At 55.8% G+C, this 20,864-nt stretch overlaps 1 protein-coding gene across 6 annotated transcripts; it reads left to right on the top strand.

The window, feature by feature from the left end:
- The first annotated feature begins 588 nt into the window (after nt 1–588).
- On the top strand, nt 589–20,127 carry LAT2 (linker for activation of T cells family member 2). 6 transcript variants are annotated; one of them, XM_003276584.4, is made up of 13 exons: nt 589–719; nt 6,246–6,368; nt 7,140–7,179; nt 9,825–9,868; nt 10,042–10,090; nt 10,303–10,340; nt 10,664–10,699; nt 10,785–10,815; nt 11,698–11,753; nt 13,805–13,864; nt 14,099–14,278; nt 14,720–14,844; nt 19,238–20,127. In XM_003276584.4, the coding sequence occupies exons 2-12, from the start codon at nt 6,275–6,277 to the stop codon at nt 14,824–14,826; spliced, it is 735 nt and encodes a 244-aa protein (XP_003276632.2). In that variant the 5' UTR covers nt 589–719; nt 6,246–6,274; the 3' UTR covers nt 14,827–14,844; nt 19,238–20,127. The 6 variants fall into 6 exon arrangements, with proteins under 6 accessions (XP_003276632.2, XP_030652866.1, XP_030652867.1 ...); XM_030797006.1 differs by having other exon boundaries at nt 10,303–10,439; XM_030797007.1 differs by lacking the exon at nt 19,238–20,127 and adding an exon at nt 15,027–15,240 and having other exon boundaries at nt 10,303–10,439.
- The last annotated feature ends 737 nt before the right edge of the window (nt 20,128–20,864 follow it).

Here is a 20,864-nt window from a genome sequence, read left to right as displayed (position 1 = left end):
TCTCCATATCTGCCATCTGCAGGAGCACCTCAGTTTCATTATCTTGCTCCCCGTCCATTGGAGTGTATCTCTCTTCCTCTCTGTGTGCCTTTTTTGTTTATGTGTGTGTTTAGTGTGTGTCCGTATTTTCCTGTTCTCTTTGTGTCTCTCTGCTCTCTGTGTCTCTCTCTTTTTCTTTCTGTTTTTTGAGACGGAGTCTCCCTCTGTCGCCCAGGCTGGAGTGCAGTGGTGCGATCTCGGCTCACTGCAACCTTTGCTTCTGAGGTTCAAACGATTCTCCTACCTCAGCCTCCCGAGTAGCTGGAATTACAGACACATGCCACCATGCCAAACTAATTTTGTATTTTTAATAGAGACGGGGTTTCACCATGTTGGCCAGGCTGGTCTTGAACTCCTGACCTTAGGTGATCCACCCGCCTCGGCCTCCCAAAGTGGTTGGATTACAGGCGTGAGCCACCTCGCCTGGCCCTCTTTCTCCCTCTCACTTTGTTTCTCTTCTCTCTCTCTCTCTCCCGCCTCCTTCCCCCAACTCCCCTCCCTCCCCCCCGCCCCCCTTCATAGCTGAGCCTGTCCGGCAGAGCAGCGGATGTACGGATGATTCAGTGGTTGGCAGGAAGCCCGCCCTGCCCACCCGCCAGTGTCAGTGGTGTTGGCATCGGCTCGGGCAGGTGTACGGGCTCAGGATGGGGCGGCCGCGGTGAGGAACCCTGGACTCTCAGGTAAGCCTTTCCCAGGGATGCCTCGGTCCTCAGGCTGTTCCCCATCCGCCAGGAGCTCCTGGCCCCACTGGGTGGGGTGAGAAGAGGCCTGGATGCCTGGCACCCCCTCCCGTGGCCCCACTCCCACCCTGGCACCAGGCCCTGTGGCATTTCAGGGATCAGTTTTTTTCTGGGCTTCTGACCACTCTCTTGCCCTCACCTTCCCCTGTCCAGCTTGCGTAGTCTTGGGACATCCCAGGGTGGTCCCATCATTGCCAGAGACTGGTGAAGGGTGGCCGAGAGCCAAAACAGTGGCTGCCCTGGCCTGGGAGCCTCGGTTTCCTCATCCGTGAAATGGGACTGTAACCCCCTACACAGGTCAGGGAAAACGGTGAGATTACAGGCCAGGGCCCAGGTCCTGCCCCAGGTCAGGTGGAGAACCCCCACCGCCTCCCTGCCCAGCCCCCTACCTGGCCCTCAGCTCTGTCCCTGGGCCCAGGGCTGCTCAGGCCCCTGCCGCACCCGCCCGCCTCCCTCTCTCCCTCCCAGCTAGCCTCGTTTGAAGCCCAGAGTTATTTGGAAAAAGCAACAGGACCAGCTGGGCACGGTGGCTCACACCTGTAATCCCAGCATTTGGGGAGGCCACGGCGGGAGGATCATTTGAAGTCAGGAGCTGGAGACCAGCCTGGGCAACATAGTGAGACTCCCATCTCTTTAAAAAATAAAAATAAAAAAATAAAATTAAAAACTAAATGAAAAAAACCAACAGACCCCAGAGCAGAGTCCAGTGGATAAAGCCATCCAGGGCTTCAAGCCAGGCTGCCCCCTCCCCAACCCCAGTGTCCCCAACCGCAGCTCAGCTCGGAGACGGCTGGGAGAACAGGCAGGGTGGTCTCGAGCGTCCTTCCGGCCGGGATTCAGACACTGTAGCTCCTCCAGCCCAGCCCCGAGAGCTTCCCCGAAGCCGGCTCTTGGCAATCTTTGTTCATATGAAAACTGCCCACTTCCCTTTAGTGCTATTTTGGCCTCTGCAGAACCGTGGTCTGTGGCAGCCCCCACTCTCCACCCCGCCCAGCGCTGCCAGCCCCTGGGGGCCTCAGAAGGCCCACCGTCCGCTCCCTCCACCTCAGCCCACCTGCTTTCAGAACCTGGATGGGAGAGTGAAAGTGAGAGTGAGACAGAGACACACACAGAGGGAGACAGAGACAGAGAGAGACAGAGACACAGAGACAGCACAGAATTTTTTTTTTTTTTAAACGGAGTCTCACTCTATCGTCCAGGCTGGAGTGCAGTGGCGTGATCTCGGCTCACTGCAATCTCCACCTCCCAGGTTCAAGCAGTTCTCCGGCCTTACCCTTCCAAGTAGCTGGGACTACAGGCACATGCTACCACACCTGGCTAATTTTTTATTTTTATTATTTTATTTTATTTTATTTTTATTTTTTTTGAGATGGAGTCTCGCTCTGTCGCCCAGGCTGGAGTGCAGTGGCACAATCTCGGCTCACTGCAAGCTCCGCCTCCCAGGTTCACGCCATTCTCCTGCCTCAGCCTCTCCGAGTAGCTGGGACTACAGGCGCCCGCCACCACGCCCAGCTAATTTTTTGTATTTTTAGTAGAGACAGGGTTTCACCATGGTCTCCATCTCCTGACCTCGTGATCTACCCGCCTCGGCCTCCCAAAGTGCTGGGATTACAAGCGTGAGCCACCGCGCCCGGACTAATTTTTTATTTTTTATTTATTTTTTATTTTTTGGAGACGAAGTCTCGCTCTGTCTCCCAGGCTCGGAGTGCAGTGGTGCGATCTCAGCTCACTGCAAGCTCCGCCTCCCGGGTTCATGCCATTCTCCTGCCTCAGCCTCCCGAGTAGCTGGGACTACAGGCACCCGCCACGACGACCAGCTAATTTTTTGTATTTTTAGTAGAGATGGGGTTTCGCCGTGTTAGCCAGGATGGCCTCAATCTCCTGACTTCGTGATCTGCCCGCCTCGGCCTCCCAAAGTGCTGGGATTAAGGTGTGAGCCACCGTGCCTGGCCTAATTTTTTATTTTTAGTAGAGACAGGGTTTCATCATGTTGGCCACGCTGGTCTTGAACTCCTGACCTCAGATGATTTGCCTGCCTCAGCCTCCCAAAGTGTTGGGATTACAGGTGTGAACCACTGCACCCGGCCAACAGCACAGGATGTATCCAGTCTGGGGGCAGACATACGACTGTTTGTTAAATTTTATTTAACAAACAGCCTGTCACCCAGGCTGGAGTTCAGTGGTGTGATCTTGGCTCACTGCAGCCTCCAACTCCTGGGCTCAAGCAATTCTCTTGCCTCAGTGTCCCGAGTAGCTAGAACCACAGGCATGTGCCACTGCGCCTGCCTAATTTTTTCATTTTTTTTTGTAGAGACAGGGCCTTGTTACGTTGTCCAGGCTGGTCTCGAACTCCTGGCCTCAAGCGATCCTCCTATCTCGGCCTCCCAGTGTTGAGATTACAGGCGTCAGCCACCACGCCCAGCCTGATCCCATTTTATTTATTTCTTTATTTATTTATTTAATTTATTATTATTATTATTTTTTGAGATGGAGCCTCTCTCTGTCTCCCATGCTGGAGTGCACTGGCGTGATCTCAGCTCACTGCAACTCACTGCCTCCTGGGTTCAAGTGATTCTCATGCCTCAGCCTCCCAAGTAGTTGGAATTATAGGCTTGCGCCACCACGCCTGGCTAATTTTTGTATTTTTCTAGTAGAAACATGGTTTCACCATGTTGGCCAAGCTGGTCTCAAACTCAAGTGATCCTCCCGTTCAGCCTCCCAAAGTATTGGGATTACAGGTGTGAGTCCCTGTATCCAGTCCGACCTCATTTTATAGATGAGAAAACTGAGGCGGGGGGGTCTCAGGCAGAGGCTAGATTTGGTCCCATGAGCCCTCCCCCAAGACAAGGTGCTCCAACCTCACAAGCCTGAGATGAACTTGGGCCATGCTGGAGGGGTTGGGGGTACACCCTGGGTTGGGGGCACACCCTGGGTTGGGGGCACTGAGGCAAGGTGAGTTTCGGGGAGGGGGAAGGGCAGTGCCCAGGCGGGCCATGGGGAGGAGAGAGCAGAGCTTTCCTCGGACAACCTCCTGGGGTGACGTGGGTCGTGCCAGTCACATTGCTCAGAAATTCACTTGTTCCCACTGACTCACTTGGCTTTTGGGGAGAGGCCTGGTGGCTTCTCTGTGATGCGCCTCTGTCTGTGGCTCAGGGCCGCATGGAGATTCCGTCATCTTACCGCAGGGATTTGGGAAGTCCAGACAGGTCCTGAGACTTGTCCAAAGCCACGCAGCTTTCAAGGGGGACAGCCCAGGTCCTGGTGGACCTCAGGGGGATCCCAAGGCAGGAGGTAGGCAGCCCGGAGCGCCTCCTTTATTATTATTATTATTATTGAGATATGGTGCAATCTCGGCTCACTGCAACCTCCACCTCCTGGGTTCAAGCAATTCTCTGCCTCAGCCTCCTGAGTAGCTGAGATTACAGGCACCCACCACCACACCCAGATAATTTTTTGTATTTTTTTTAGTAGAGACATGGTTTCACCATCTTGGCCAGGCTGGTCTTGAACTCCTGACCTCATGATCCACCCACCTCAGCCTCCTAAAGTGTTGGGATTACAGGTGTGAGCCACCGTGCCCGGCCATTTTCTTTTCTTTTTTTTTTTTTTCCGAGATGGAGTGTCGCTCTGTTGCCCAGGCTGGAGTGCCGTGGCGTGATCTCGGCCCACTGCAACCTCTGCCTCCTAGGTTCAAGTGATTCTCTTGCCTCAGACTCCTGAGTAGCTGGGATTACAGGCGTGCGCCACCACACCTGGCTATTTTTGTCTTTTTAGTGGAGACGGGGTTTTACCGTGTTGGTCAGGCTAGTCTCAAACTCCTGATCTCGTGATCTGCCCGCCTCGGCCTCCCAAAGTGCTGGGATCACAGGCATGAGCTACTGCGCCCAGCTGGAGCTTCTCCTTTTAAGTCCTGTTTACTGCTCCAAGCCTCACCTTCCCCAGCTGTGGGATGGGGAGAAGCCCTCCGCACTGGTGGCCAGGGTGGGAAGAACACGGGGGGTGGGGGAGAGTGGACACTCGGGAGTGTTGGCTCCACAAATGCCCGCCATGCCCCACCCCTTCAGAGACCCCACCACCCTCAACTCTGTCCCCAGCCATCTCCAGGGGGCCAGGTCTCCTTATTCTTATTTTTTGAAACGGAGTCTCACTCTGTTGCCCAGGCTGGAGTGCAGTGGCATGATCTCAGCTCACTGCAGCCTTGATCTCCCTGGGCTCAAGCAATCCTCCTGCCTCAGCCTCCCAAGTAGCCAGGACCACAGGCATGCACTACCATGCCTGGAGATATATATATCTATATATATATATTTTGTGTGTGTTTTTTTTATAGAGACGGAATTTCACCATATTGCCTAGGCTGGTCTCGATCTCTTGACTTCAAGTGATCCTCCCTGCCTCGGCCTCCCAAAGTGCTGGGATTATAGGCGTGAGCCACCGCGCCTGGCCCGGGTCTGTTGCTAGTTGCAACAGTTCTTGGAAGCCCACTCTAGAGGGCCACGCCTCCATTCACCAGGCCACGGTGGGTGGTGTGCGTGTGTTTTGCTGAGGCCTGGTCATCACGCCGTGACTCCAAGGCTGGGACCGGCCACAGACCAAGAAGCTGGTCAGGTGCCAGCCAGAGATTCAGGGCTCCCTCCCCCCGAACATCCTGTCTTTAGCCCATCCTTGGAATCCCAGCTCATGTCATCCCAGCCACCTGCAGCAGTGCCCTAGGGCCCCATCCCTCTGTGGATCACCTTTTTCCACCACATGCTCTTGGGCCACCTCCTCCAAGAAGCCTTCCTGACCTCCCTCCTCCCAGCTCCCACCACAGGCAAAATCTGGCCTTGCAGTTGTTTCAGGAATGGAAGCCCCATTCCCAGGTCCTGGGGGGACCCCAAGGCAGGAGGTGGGCAGAGAGGGGTCCTGGGAAGCATAGAGGAGCCCTGAATTGCTCTGGGGTGGGCGAGGACTTCCGGGTGCTTCTGTGTGAGTGGTGGCCACAGACTGTCACCTCCAGGAGCCAGGGTGGGTTTACTGGAGGCAACCCACTGTGGGTTGATGGGCAGAGCCAGGGTTAGGGGCAGGACACTGGGACCTGAATCCCATCTTTCCACTTAGCAGACATGAGCTCTCTGGCCTCAGTTTCTCGATTTGTGAAATGCGGTGAACATTGTCTTCAAAGGGCAGTTGTCTGGATTAAGCGAGGCTGTGTGTAGGGCTGTGTGCGTGCACATGGGGCTGTCTTGTGGGCCCCCAGAACCTTCCAGCACTTATCAAGGGTGAAGATGGCTCACCGGGCAGAGGTGTTGGTTTGGGGTCACATGGGGTGAACAGGACTGGTTTTGTCCTTGCCCAGTGCAGGAGTGGGGAGGGGAGGTGGTGTGTCCGCAGCCTGGGCTCAGGTATGGGGCTGTCCGAGCACAGTGGGGGTGTGGGGTAGGATTCCTGAAAACGGGGCCCCTAGCTCATGGGCACCTCCCATTTCAGCATCACAGGAGGCAACACCAGGAGCCAACATGAGCTCAGGGACTGAACTGCTGTGGCCCGGAGCAGCGTTGCTGGTGCTGTTGGGGGTGGCGGCCAGCCTGTGTGTGCGCTGCTCACGCCCAGGTAAGCGGGGGTCTCGGGGACGTGATGGGGAGAAGGTGTGGACGGTGCATCTCAGAGACCCTCTCAGGCCCAGACATGGCTGTGGTCAGAAGGGGCGGTCAGATGAACCTCGTGATGTGACCCCTGAACCCCTAAACTGCCCCCTGAAGACAATGGTCAGGTGCACCTGAGGGCTTTGGCTTTGCTGGGTCAACTGCGGTATCTTGGGCCAGAGAAATTGCCCTAGACGAGGGAGGCGAGGCGAGGTTGCCTGTGGCATCCACTTTTCTAGCCTCTCCCCTTCTAAAAAAGGGTGAGCAAATACCTTTTTTTTTTTTTTTTTTTTTTTTTTTGACAGAGTCTCGCTCTGGTCCCCCAGGCTGGAGGGCAGTGGTGCAATCTTGGTTCACTGCAACCTCCAACTCTCGGGTTGAAGTGATTCTCCTGCCTCAACCCCCTGAGTAGCTGGGACCTACAGGTGCCTGCCACCACGCCTGGCTAATTTTTGTGTTTTTAGTAGAGACGGGGTTTCCCCATGTTGGCCAAGCTGGTTACGAACTGCTGACCTCAGGTGATCCTCCCGCCTCGGCCTCCCGAAGTGCTGGAATTACAGGAGGGAGCCACCACACCTGGTCCCAAATACTCTTTAATATCAGGTGGCCGGTGATGATTGACAATTTGGCCCCCAAGTCCTGTCTGAGTCCTGCTGGGAGACAAGACATGGCGGGGGGTGTCTGACCTCAGTTCACAGCTGCTCCCAGACCCTTTGCTAATCCTGGCCTGTTCTTGCAGGTGCAAAGAGGTCAGAGAAAATCTACCAGCAGAGAAGTCTGTGAGTTGCCTCGATGTCCCTAGCCTGGTGTATTCATGTGCCCTGGGCATGGGCATCCCCAAGGGAATTCCTGGCACCCCGTCCTTCACCCCTTCACTCACACCTCCTCCATGCCAAGCTCTAGCGGGTCCCTAGCCATCAGAGAAGGGAGAGGAAGTGTCCAGGGGCTGTCCAGGCCCTGCTGCAGCTCGGGTTAGGGAGGGCTTTGGGAGGCGGGGATGCCTGGGCTGTGGGGCTAGCCACTCTTCAGCTTGCCTGTGAACCCCTCCAGAAGTCCAGGCATCTGGCCAGGCACGATGGTTCACGCCTGTTATCCTAGCACTTTGGGAGGCCAAGGCAGGTGGATCCCTGAGGTCAGGAGTTTGAGACCAGCCTGGCCAACACGGTGAAACCCCATTTCTACTAAAATACAAAAATGAGCCGGGCATGGTGGTGGGTCCCTGTACTCCCAGCTACTCTGGAGGCTGAGGCAGGAGGATCACTTGAACCCGGGAGGTGGAGGTTGCAGAGAGCTGAGATTGTGCCACTGCACTCCAGCCTGGGCAAAAAAGCGAGATTCCGTCTCAGAAAGGAAAAAAAGAAAAGAAAAAAAAAAATAGAAGTCCACCAGGCACCTGTGTCCTCAGCCTCCCTTTGACCCCAGTCCCCCGGGGCTAGTCCGCTTTCCCCCTGCAATGTAAGAGACAGAGACTCCGGCACAGGATGAAATGTGAACGTTGTCGGAGACTCCCCTGGAAAAAGCTGCCGGAGCTCAGGGGAGGATGTGGGCAAGTCCCTGGGGGGACCAGGGAAGGACTGTGAGAAAGACCCAGGGAAGGGCAGTGGGTTCGACACTTCAGACTGGGGCTGAAACCCAGAACAACCCGGGCACATGGGCAGTGGCCATGGGTGTCCTTTGATTAAGAGAATGGCTGTGGGCCCAGGAGACCTTGGAGGTCCATGTGCACCCCCGAGCAGTCATTCATGACCCACACACGCACATCCGCACACACATCCTTCCTCATTTCCGTTTGCAACTGAAAAACCACAGTGAGATTTGAAAATAGAATCTTCCTATCCTTGCTCATCATGGGCTGGGGTTAGACCTTTCTGGGTCTTTCTGGCCACGTGGCTTTCTGGCCTGCCTGCAACCTTCCCTGATGCCTCCCATGCCCTTGACTCCTCGGACACTTCCCCTCTCCCCTCTTCCCTCAGGCCCTGCCCACCCCCGGCCCCCTGATTGATCTTAGAGCCATAGATGGTCAGGGCCAGACTCAGCGTCCCCATGTGGGAGGTGGAGGGGAGCTGTTCGGTCCTCTCCCTGGAATGCCTGTGCCTGCCTCTCCATGTCACCTCGGTTGGGCTCAGTCCCACCAGCCTGCATGAAGTGACTGCTGTGAGCACAGGCTCTGTTCCTCTGTTGCTTCTCCCAGGAAGCCACGTCTGACTCTCTCCTGTGGATTTAGGGTCTCTCTCCTAAATCAGGTCACCCTGAGCCCCGTCTTCCAGGAGCTTGGAAGGCTGGGCCAGGTACCCATTCTGGTTCAGAGGAGGAGCCCCCAAACCTGCTTTAATAATGAGCTAATCCACCCCATCATCTGTAATGGCGGCTTCCATTTTCAAGAGCACCTCATGGTCCAAGATGGCAGCTGGGGTGCCATCTCTGCATTCCCAGCAGCAGGAAGAAAGAATGAACAAGGATACAAAGGGTGTCCCCCAGTTGCCAGTGCCCCCATTTAAAAAGATTTATTGGAAATATCAACAACCTTGGCTTGAATCTCATAGACCAGAGCTTAATCCATGGCCACATTTTGGTGCAAGGAAGGCTAGGAATACTCTTTTATTTATTTCTTTCTTTATTTAGAGATGGAGTCACATTTACTCTGTTGTTCAGGCTGGAGTGCAGTAGAACAATCTTGGCTCACTGCAACCTCTGCCTCCTGGCTTCAAGTGATTCTCCTGCCTCAGCCTCCCAAGTAGCTGGGATTACAGGCATGCGCCACCATGCCCAGCTAATTTTTGTATTTTTAGTAGAGACAGGGTTTCTCCATGTTGGTCAGGCTGGTCTTGAACTCCCGACCTCAGGTGATCCACCTGCCTTGGCCTCCCAAAGCCCTGGGATTACAGGTGTGAGCCACCACGCCGGGCCTAGAGTGTGTGCTTTTTTAAGGAATTGCAAACACTCCCTGGGACCGGCAGGTGGGAGGCAGCCTCATTGTCACTCCTGGCTGAAATAATTTACCCCAAGTCACTGCTGGGTCCCTGAGCACCTGCCCTCATTCACCCTCATGCCCCGGAATCTCAGGGCTGCCTCCACAGCCCTGTCCACAGACCCCTCCTGACCCGTCTCCAGGGGCCTGGGACCCCCCTGGCAGGATGTGGCCCTGTTGAGGCCACGTCGGCGATGGGTCTGGCTGAGAGCCGGGCTCCAGCCCAGGGCCGTGTGTGAGGGGTGGGCACCCAGTGCACGGAGGGGCCAGAGAATGGGGGTAGCAGGGGGAGCCGTGAGAATGAGGCCTGAAAGGGCAGCAGTTCCTCCCCACTGTCGCCCTGGTCCGTCCCTCCGCTTTCCCTCCTCGTCCCTGCCTGTCCCTCTCCTGTCCCTGTGTTCTTGTGGGAGCTGTGGGAGGCCAGGCCCAGGCTCAGCACAGCCCATGCATTTCCAGGCGTGAGGACCAACAGAGCTTTACGGGGTCCCGGACCTACTCCTGTGAGTCTCCAAGGGTCCCCGGGTTGGGCTCTGGGTTGGGGGTGTCCCTATCAAGTTATCTCGGTCCCCATTGCCTTGAGACCGTGGCCAGGCCTGATGTGGGGAGATGATGGGGTGAGGGGGTTGGGCTAGCCTGGGGGCCCAGCCAACACCCCACTTCTTGCCCTTTGCAGTGGTCGGGCAGGCATGGCCAGGACCCCTGGCGGACATGGCACCCACAAGGTAGGTCACAGCCCCCCAGGAAGTGACAAGAAGGAAAGTCCTGGAGGTCTCCACCTGGTAAGCCCAGGTCAAGACCTCCCTCCCTCCCTCCCCGGGTCCCAGAGCTCCAGGGTTCGGCTATGAAGGCCCCACCAGGGGCATGGGGGGATATGTCCTGGGGGACCTCTCCCCTACGGCCCCTCCTTTAATCCCCTCCTTCCCCCTCCCTGCAGGAAGGACAAGCTGTTGCAATTCTCCCCCAGCCTGGAGGGTGAGTGGCACAGGGCAGGGACAGGCCTAGCCAAGCTGGGACTAAGACAGGCGAAAACCCCGTGTGACAGGTGTCGAGTAGTGGGGGCTGCAGGGCCAGGTGAGGCCTCCCCAGGAGAGACACACAGACTGGGGCAGGGCGGGCTCCTGGAATCGGCCTGGCAGGGGGAGGGTGCACACTCGCACATGCCCCACTGAGGGGACAGGGAGCACTGCAAAGGCTCAGACACGGGAAATAGCTCGCCCTGCCTTGGGCTGCAGCGCCCGAGCTGGGTGGAAAGCAGGGGCCAGGGGAGAGAGCAATGAGCTGGGTCTTTCTTCCAGATCCAGCATCTTCCAGGTACCAGAACTTCAGCAAAGGTAGGTGGGCTCCTGGAGAAAGAGGGAGGCCATGGTGGGGGCCACAGCCCAGGGGCTCAGGCCTGATTCTCGCTTCCTCCTGCAGGAAGCAGACACGGGTCGGAGAAAGCCTACATGTGAGTGACCTTGGTCCTGTCCCCCCTGCCCCGCCTCTCCCCCTGCCCCACCTACCTTCCACAGCCCTGGGCTTCCTGGTCCAGGAACCACCTCTTGCACTAGAATGAGGCATCCAGGTTCCCCTCCTTCTCCTAGCAGGCAGGCATTGGGCGACACTGTTGTCTCAGGTAACCCTGGCTTTGGGGGACTGGATTTGGCCTTGCTGTGGGACACAGAGTATCAGGGGCAGGGGATGGAGACTCATTCAGCATCACCCAAAGACAAGCTACAGGACACCCAGAATACCTCGGGGGTGTTGCATCATCTCGCAGATGGGCAAACTATGGGGAATAGCCTAAGGTCACAGAGCAAGGTGGCTCGCCAGGTGTGGTGGCTCATGCCTGTAATCCCAGGACTTCGGGAGGCCAAAGCAGGCAGATCACCTGAGGCCAGGAGTTCGAGACCAGCCTGGCCAACATGGTGAAACCTCATCTCTACTAAAAATAAAAAAATTAGCCAGGCATGATGGTGCATGCCTGTAATTCCAGCTACTCGGGAGACTGATGCAGGAGAATCGCTTGAACCTGGGAGGCTGAGGTTGCAGTGAGCCGAGATCATGCCACTGCACTCCAGCCTGGGCGACAGAGACTCTGTCTCAAATAAAAAAAAAAATAAAAATAAAAAGTGGCTCCAGCCAGGCGGCCGCCTCCTCCAGTCCCCGGTGGCTCAGGGGTCCCAGGAAGTGGGGGTGGAGGAATCAGAGAGGAGATCCTGGCAGACCCCCATGGCCCCCAGGAGGAGCAATGGTGGGAGCAGCCCTGGCCTCACCGCCCCCTTATGGAGCCCACAACCCGACCTCCAGCCTGCCCTGAAACCTGTGTTGTGTATGTTCTCTTGACCAGAGACCCCATTGCCATGGAGCATTACAACTGGGGGCGGTTCTCGAAGCTCCTGGAAGGTGAGAGGCGAAGGACAAAGCTGGTGGCGGGGGAGGAAGTGGTGTGGGAGCTCGAGGCAGAAGCCACACCTCCAGGCAGGAGAAGAGGCTGGGCCTGGGTTCGGGTAAATTGGCAGAGCCAGATGGGTGGACAGAAGGAGGCTGGTGCTGCAGGCGGGGGCCAAGGAGGAATAGGGGGCGGGCGGGTCGGCGCGGGAGAGCTGTGGCCACAGGGCGTGGGAGGGAGGAGTGGGCCACAGGGCAGGGAACTAGAGGGCTGGCTTGGGGAGGTCAGGGGAGGCCAGGTCCTCGTCAACGAGGACTGAGCATCTTCTCCTGACCCCAGAAGGTACCTGGGATGGTGATCCCTGCAGGTTCTAAGGCCACTAGAACCTTGGTCCCTGAATGCCATTGCTTTATAGAAAGGGCAACTGAGAGGCTGGGTGTGGTGGCTCACGCCTGTAATCCCAGCACTTTGGGAGGCCAAGGTGGGTGGATCACCTGAGGTCAGGAGTTCAAGACCAGTGTGGCCAACATGGTGAAACCCCGTCTCTACAAAAATACAAAAAAAAAAAAAAATCAGCCAGGCATGGTGGCGCATGCTTGTAATCCCAGCTACTTGGGAGGCTGAGACAGGAGAATTGCTTGAACCTGGGAGGCGGAGGCTGCAGTGAGCTGAGATCATGACATTGCACTCCAGCCTGGGCAACAGAGCAAGACTCCATCTCAAAAACAAAAAAAACAAAATCCCCCCAAAAAAGGGCAACCGAGGACTCAGGGTGGGCGGTGCCTGTTGAGAGGTGCATGGGCCTGGGGTTTGAATCCAGCTCCACGACCTGGCTCCTGCCTGGACCATACTGGGTAGGACCATGGTGTTGGGGGTCCTCTTCTGTCCCCCACCACTGCCACCTCCAATTTTTTTTTTTTTGAGATAGAGCCTTGCTCTGTCACCTAGGTTGAGTGCAATGGCACGATCTTGGCTCACTGCAACCTCCGCCTCCCGGGTTCAAGTGATTTTCCTGCCTCAGCCTCCCGAGTAGCTGGGATTACAGGCGCCTGCCACCACGCCTGGCTAATTTTTTGTATTTTTAGTAGAGACAGGGTTTCACCATATTGGCCAGGCTGGTCTTGAACTCCTGACCTCAGGTGATCCGCTCGCCTTGGCCTCCCAAAGTGCTGGGATTACAGGCGTGACCCACCCCCGCCAGGCTGGCAGTGCTCATTTCTTTGGACCCCCAATATCACTGATGGATTTTGGGTGGGGCATTGGTCAGAGCCCAGCTTCCCCATTACAGGGCCAAGATGGGGTGCCAGGTGCTGAGGTGCCACACTCAGCCTGGGTCCCCGAGCAAAGCATCCCCAGCCTGCCCTGCCCTATCTGGAAGAGTCCAGCCCCCTCCCGGCAGTGGCTCTAGGGAGAGCTCCTGATTATAGAGATGAGCCCCTGAGGCTGCCCCTGCCTCCCTCCCTCCCTCCCTCCAGCCACCCATCGTGGGCCTGAATTGCAGCCCGCCCCAGAGTACGCCCTCCAGAGTGCATTTGGAGGGGATCTCAGAAGACAGAGAAGGAGGCTGGACACGGTGACTCACGCCTGTAATCCCAGCATTTTGGGAAGATCGCCTAAGCTTAGGGGTTCGAGACCAGCCTGCGCAACACAGCGAGATCCTCTCTACAAACAATTTTAAGTTAGCTGGGCGTGGTGGTGCATGCCTGTAGTTCCAGCAACTCAGGAGTCTGCAGGTTAGGAGGATCGTTTGAGCCAGGAGTTGGAGGCTGCAGTGAGCGGACTTTGCCAATGCTCTCCAGCCTGGGTGACAGAGCGAGACCGTCTCAATAAGAAACAAAGAAGACAGAGAAGGAGCTCAGGGCTCAGGGAAGAGCCTGCAGGGGCACCAGGCCAGCGCCCATTAGGAAGCTCATCCAGAAGAAGGCTTGAAGTCCCGGGGGACCCAGAGGGCTAGGGCTTGGCAGAAAAGGTCCCCTGCAAAGGGAAGGCAGGACAGAGAGGGAGGACGAGCCAGGCCTTGCAGGGTCTGCCCACACCCCCGTGCCCGCTCCTCTCTCTCCTGCAGATGATGATGCCAATTCCTACGAGAATGTGCTCATTTGCAAGCAGAAAACCAGAAAGACAGGTGAGGCTGCCCAGCCAGAGGCAGGCTGGGGCTGGAAGCAGCAGGCCTCCTTGGCCAGGTGCCCCTGCACTCCCCAGTGCTCAGAGGCTGCCCCCACTTTGAAGCCCGAAGGCTCTCGGATCCCCGGGTACCTTTGGGTAGAGCCTTGCCCCTACTATCCTCAGAGGAGGCTCTATTGGCTCCTGGCACCTCTGTGGGACTGAGCCAAGGGGGGCCTATTCTCATTCTCGGCAGGTGCCCGGCAGGAGGGCATAGGTGGCCTCTGCAGAGGGGACCACAGCCTGTCGCTGGCCCTGAAGACTGGCCCCATTTCCGGTCTCTGTCCCTCTGCCTCCCCGGAAGAAGATGAGGAATCTGGGGATTATCAGAACTCAGCATCTATCCATCAGTGGCGCGAGTCCAGGAAGGTCATGGGTAGGTGGCTGGGAGAAAAGGCAGGATTGTCCACTTAGGGCAGGCTTGAGGGACTGGCCTGGAAGGGCAGGCTGAAAGTGGGCTTCCCTCCAGCCAGTCCAGCTAACCCCGCAGTGATGCCTGGGTGCAGGAGCAGCTGCAGAGACCTTGAACCACAAAGGATGGCCCTCGGCAGCCGCCCAGCCTCCAGGGTGGGGTCAGGTCCTCCCAGGCAGGCCGCCCCGTCCAGCTGCATGCGTGGAGTAACGCATTCACCTGCTCTCACAGCAGGACGATCTCCAGCAAATCCCAGAGACGGGACAGACACACACCGCCAGGACCTGTCGGGCGTGGCATTTCCCGCAGGCTGTTTTGTGGAGTCCGGGGGTCTGAGTCTGGGGGAGCAGTCATGGGTGTCTCCATGTGAACCACTCGATGACCTGTCTGCCCGCTGGTCCGCAGGGCAACTCCAGAAAGAAGCATCCCCTGGCCCGGTGGGAAGCCCAGACGAGGAGGAGGACGGGGAACCGGATTATGTGAATGGGGAGGTGGCGGCCACAGAAGCCTAGGGCAGACCAAGAAGAAAGGTACAGCCCCTGCTCTCCAGCTGCCGTGGGCCAAGGATTGGAGGTCTTGCCAGGCTGCAGGACCCCCAATCCAAGGGAACAGCCGAGAGTGTGGGTGGAGGGGCCATGGTGGGGGCTGCACAGTGCACCCATGGGTGCTCCAAGAGGGCAGCTTGGCGACTCTGTTCCTCTGTTCTGGCCAGGGGCGTCAGGCAGGGAATTCTGGTGACTTCAGGGGCAAAGGAGTGGGCACCAGGTGGGTCTCCCAACTCCACTGCATCCTCCTGGCTGTGACCTTGGACCAAGTGACAACCTCCCAGAACTTAGTTCCTCACTTGGTGCCCACTTCTCAGACAAGACATCGCACACACGGCTGGGCACGGTGGCTCACGCCTGTAATCCCAGCACTTTGGGAGGCCGAGGCAGGCAGATCACCTGAGGTCATGAGTTCGAGACTAGCCTGGCCAACATGGTGAAACTTCATCTCTACTGAAAACACAAGAAATTAGCCAGGCATGGTGGTGGGCGCCTGTAGTCCCAGTTACTTGGGAGGCTGAGGCAGGAGAATCATTTGAACCCTGAAGGCGGAGGTTGCAGTGAGTTGAGATCACATGCACTCCACCCTGGGCGACAGAGCGAGATTCCGTCTCAATGCTGGAAACAGACAGGAGGCAGGGACATTGGGAAATATAACAGTGGTTGAGACGCACTGCGGAGCCACCGCAGGCCAGTGAGATGGTGTGATGCTAAGCGCTCACACGTGCACCATCTCTTAGCACCCAAAGCCACAGAGCAGTTAAGCCACCTGCCCAAGGTCACATCTTGAAGTAAGGGGAGGAGGAGATGGAAGCCCCAGTGGTCAGACATCAGACATCAAAGCCCAGGCTAGGTCTTCCGCTTGGGAAGCAGGATGGACCCCCAGAGGGCCTTGAAGGCTGCCCAAAGTCCCCATCTGGGAGACCCAGGCCGTCATCTCAGCGAGCAGGCTGGAGGGTGGAAACCACAGTGAACCTGGGTGGTCAAGAGTCAGCCCCAGAGGCAGGTGCAGCAGTTTGAGCCAAGTGTGCAGAGCCCCACATCATTCATTCAACCAGTATCCACTGGGCCCCTGCTATGGGCAAGTCCTGCTCTAGGTGCTGGGAACACCAACATAAAGAACAGGAAACCCCTGACCCCTTAGAACTTACATTCTGGTGGGAGAGAGAAAACAGACAGGGCTGGACACAGTGGTCATGCCTATAAATCCCAGCACTTCGGGAGGCTGAGGCGGGAGGATCCTTTGAGCCTCTGAGTTTGAGGCCAGCCTGGGCAACATAGCAAGACCTCTGTCGGCCGGGTGCGGTGGCTCACGCCTGTAATCCCAGCACTTTGGGAGGCCGAGGCGGGCAGATCACAAGGTCAGGAGATCGAGACCATCCTGGCTAACACAGTGAAACCCCGTCTCTACTAAAAAGTACAAAAAATTAGCCGGGAGTGGTGGCGGGCTCCTGTAGTCCCAGCTACGCGGGAGGCTGAGGCAGGAGAATGGCGTGAACCCGGGAGTCGGAGCTTGCAGTGAGCCGAGATTGCACCACTGCACTCCAGCCTGGGCGACCGAGCGAGACTCCGTCTCAAAAAAAAAAAAAAAAAAAAAAAGACCTCTGTCTCTACAAAAACTTTTTTTTTTTTTTTTTTTGAGACAGAGTATCACTGTCACTCAGGCTGGAGTGCAGTGACGCAATCTCGGCTCACTGCAACCTCCACCTCCTGGGTTCAAGCGATTCTCATGCCTCAGCCTTCCAAGTAGCTGGGATTACAGGCACACGCCACCATGTCCAGCCTCTACAAAAACATTTAAAATTACCCAGGCATGGTGGTGGATGCCCTAGAGTCCCACTGACTCGGGAGGCTGAGGTGGGAAGATCACTTGAGCCTGGGAGGTCAAGGTTGCAATGAGCCATGGTCGCTGCAGTGAGCTGTGGTCGTGCCACTGCACTCAAGCCTGGGCAACAGAACAAGACCCCGTCTCAAAAAAACAAAAAATTTAAAAATTAGCTGGGCATAGTGGTGTGCATCTGTAGTCCCAGCTACTTGGGAGGCTAAGGCAGGAGGATCGCTTGAGCCCAGGAGTTCAAGGCTACAGTGAGCTATGATTGTACCACTGTACTCCAGCCAGGATGACAGAGTGAGACCCTGTCAAAAAAAAAACAAAACAAGAAAACAGATAAAAAGACATGGCATGTTCACTGGTGGTAAGTCTGGCAGAGAGAAACAAAACAGGGAAGCGGGGCAGGAAGTAGTGTGGGGTTGTGAGCAAGATGGGGTGTTGCAGTTTAAGGAAGGAAGCTAGGGAAGCCTTTCAGAGCTCCCTTACTCACCGCATCTGGGGGAAGGACATCCAGGCAGAGGGTACAACGGAGGCCCCAGGGTGGAGTGAGCTCCACAGGTCTGAGCAAAGCCAGGGGCCAGGGAGGAGCGGGTGAGGGGAAACTAGTGGAGGTCGAGGCCGGAGGTGGGGAGGCTGAGCAGGCAGGGCCAGCACTTGGGGTTTTACTGCATGAGATGGGAGGGAGGGAGGGAGATAGAAAGGTTGTTTTTTCTTTTTTTTTTGAGACGGAGTCTTGCTCTGTCCCCCAGGCTGGAGTGTAGTGGCGTGATCTCGGCTCACAGCAAGCTCCGCCTCCCAGGTTCACGCCATTCTCCTGCCTCAGCCTCCCGAGTAGCTGGGACTACAGGCGCCCGCCAACACGTCGGGCTAATTTTTTGTATTTTTAGTAGAGACGGGGTTTCACTGTGTTAGCCAGGATGGTCTCGATCTCCTGACCTCGTGATCCGCCTGCCTTGGCCTCCCAAAGTGCTGGGATTACAGGCTTGAGCCACGGCGCCCGGCCTTTCTTTTTTTTTCGTTCCTGTTGCCCAGGCTGAAGTGCAATGGTGCAATGTTGGCTCACTGCAAACTCCGCCTCCTGGGTTCAAGCGATGCTCCTGCCTCAGCCTCCCGAGTAGCTGGGATTACAGGTGTCTGCCACCACACCCGGCTAATTTATATTTATTTTATTTTGTTATTTGAGAGGGAGTCTCGCTCTGTCACCCAGGCTGGAGTGCAGTGGCGTGATCTCAGCTCACTGCAACCTCTGCCTCCTGGGTTCAGGTTTCTCCTGCCTCAGCCTCCCGAGTAGCTGAGATTACAGGCACATGCCACCACGCCTGGCTAATTTTTGTATGTTTAGTAGAGATGGGGTTTCACCATGTTGGCCAGGCTGGTCTCGATCTCCTGACCTCGTGATCCGCCCACCTCAGCCTCCCCAAGTGCTGGGATTACAGGCATGAGCCACCATGCCTGGCTAATGGGAAGGTTTTGTACAAAAGACTGGCTGGATGTTTCTAATTCAATTTCTCTGGCTGTTGGGTAGACAAATGGGTACTGGGAGAGTGGTACAGGAAGTCCAGGAAGGACCTAGGCACTGGTGCCATCTGGGCCAGGGGTGGCAGCAGTGGAGACAGGGGTAGGCAACATGGTGAAATTCCGTCTCTACATAATACACAAAAATTTGCCAGGTGTAGTGGCGCACACATGTAGTCCCAGCTACTTGGAGGCTGAGGTGGGAGGATAGCTTGAGTCTAGGAGGTTGAGCTGCTGTGTGAGCTGTGATTGCAACACTGCACTCCAGCCTGGGCCACAGAGCAAGACCCTGTCTCAAAACAAAAACAAAAAGAAGAGGCCAGACGCAGTGGCTCACGCCTGTAATCCCAGCACTTTGGGAGGCTGAGGCGGGCTGATCACCTGAGGTCAGGAGTTCAAGACCATCCTGGGCAACATGGGGAAACCCTGTCTCTACTAAAAATACAAAAATTAGCCAGGCATGGTGGCGTGTGCCTGTAATCCCAGCTACTCAGGAGGCTGAGGCACGGGAATCACTTAAACCTGGAAGGAGGAGGTTGCAGTGAGCTAAGATCGCACCATTGCACTCCAGCCTGGGCAACTACGTCTTAAAAAAAAAAAAAAAAAAAAAAAAAAAAGCCGGGCACAGCGGCTCACGCCTGTAATCCCAGCACTTTGGGAGGCTAAGGCGGGCGGATCACAAGGTCAGGAGATCGAGACCATCCTGGCTAACACGGTGAAACCCCATCTCTACTAAAAATACAACAACAACAAAAAAATTAGCCGGGCGTGGTGGCGGGCACCTGTAGTCCCAGCGCCACTGCACTCCAGCCTGGGTGACAGAGTGAGACTCCATCTCAAACAAAAAAAAAAAAAAGAAGAAGAAAGAAAAAAAGAAAAAGAAAAGAAACCCAGTTGATTGGTTGATGTGTGGCTTCTGTTCTCAGCCAGGAGGCAGGCTCAATGCTGTCCCCAAACCAGTGGTTATGGTTCTCAGGAACAAAATACTGATCAAGGCAAACCTCCTTCTACAAACTTTCCTCTTCATTTAAGGAGCCAAGGCAAAGAGGGACCACTGTGCTCACGGACCCGTCGCTGCTTCCAAGGACCATTTCCCAGAGCTACTCAACTTTTAAGCCCCTGCCATGGTTGCTCCCGGAAGGAGAACCCGCCACCCTGAGGACCGCCTGGCCAAGCGTGCACAGCCCGGGAAAGGACAGTTACCCATGGGAGCTGCAGCCCCGTCACCAAGCCCTCTCCCGACCCGGGCTTTGTGGGGCAGGCACCTGGTACCGAGGGTAACCCGGCTCCTGGTATGGACAGATGCGCAGGATTTAGGATAAGCTGTTGCCCAGTCCCCATAACAAAACCACTGTCCAACACTGGTATCTGTGTCCTTTTGTGCTACGAATTTGGATTCCTAATTGCTATTGTTGGTTGCTGGTGTTTCAAATGATTGATAAGCTTCTACAGTTAACTTACAGAGGGGGAGCCATATTTAATATTCTGGATTTCAGAGTAGAGATTTCTGTGTTGTCTCCTAGAAACCATTACACGTAGTTTATTTCAGCATCCTGGTTGGGTGGGGCCCTAGCTCTCTTCCCCTTTGGTGGGACCTCTCCTTTCTTTGGGCTTCAGTTCACTCAGGAAGAAATGAGGCTATCGCCATCTTTATGCGCTTCCAGTGGAAATGTCACTTGCTACAGACAATAGTGCGTGAGAGTCTAGAGAAGTAGTGACCAGAACAGGGCAGAGTAGGTCCCCTCCATGGCCCTGAATCCTCCTCTGTTCCAGGGCTGGCCTCTGCAGAGCTGATTAGACAGTGTTGTGACTGTCTCATGGGAAGAGCTGGGGCCCGGAGGGACCTTGAGTCAGAAATGCCACCAGAAAAAGTATCTCCTTCAACCAAAACATCTCAATAAAACCATTTTAGTTGAAAAGCAGTGATTATCCTGTGTCTCCTTTCCCCTGCTTCAGGTAAAAAACCTTTTATAAAAATACAAAAATTAGCCGGGCCTGGTGGTGCATGCCTGTAGTCTCAACTACTTGGGAGGCTGAGGCAGGAAAATCGCTTGAACTCAGAAGGTTGCAGCGAACTATGATTGTACCACTGCACTCCAGCCTGGGCAAAAGAGGGAGACCTTGTCTCAAAAAACATAACCAAACACAAAAAGCCTTAAGGGAATGGCAGCTGCAGCTCTTGTTTAATAAAAAGGAACCCTGAGAGCGTCAGGGCTGCGGATGGGATCTTAGTTCCCAAGTCCAGCCGTCTTTCTGGGATGGCCCAGGGACTCTTCCCATGAGAAGAAATTAATGCGACAAGTTAGGAAATCAGAAGAAACATCTAGAACCCAACTACTGCCCGCCTGTTACTTCACACCCTGAAGTCCTGACTGTACAACCTCAGGGACAAGTTTCTCTTCCTTTTTTTTTGTAAGAGTCTTGCTCTGTTACCCAGGCTGGAGTGCAATGGCACCATCTTGCCTCACTACAATCTCCGCCTCCTGGGTTCAAGCAATTCTCCTGCCTCAGCCTCCTGAGTAGCTGGGATTACAGGCATGCGTCACCATGCCCAGCTAATTTCGTATTTTAGTAGAGACGGGATTTCTCCGTGTTGGCCAGGCTGGCCTCAAACCCCCTGACCTCATATGATCCGCCCGCCTCGGCCTCCCAAAGTGCT

Source organism: Nomascus leucogenys, chromosome 17, assembly GCF_006542625.1.
Source record: "Nomascus leucogenys isolate Asia chromosome 17, Asia_NLE_v1, whole genome shotgun sequence".
NCBI classification, from domain to species: Eukaryota; Metazoa; Chordata; class Mammalia; order Primates; family Hylobatidae; genus Nomascus; species Nomascus leucogenys.
Note: the sequence above shows the minus strand (reverse complement) of the source record. Positions and strands in the feature narration are given on the sequence as shown.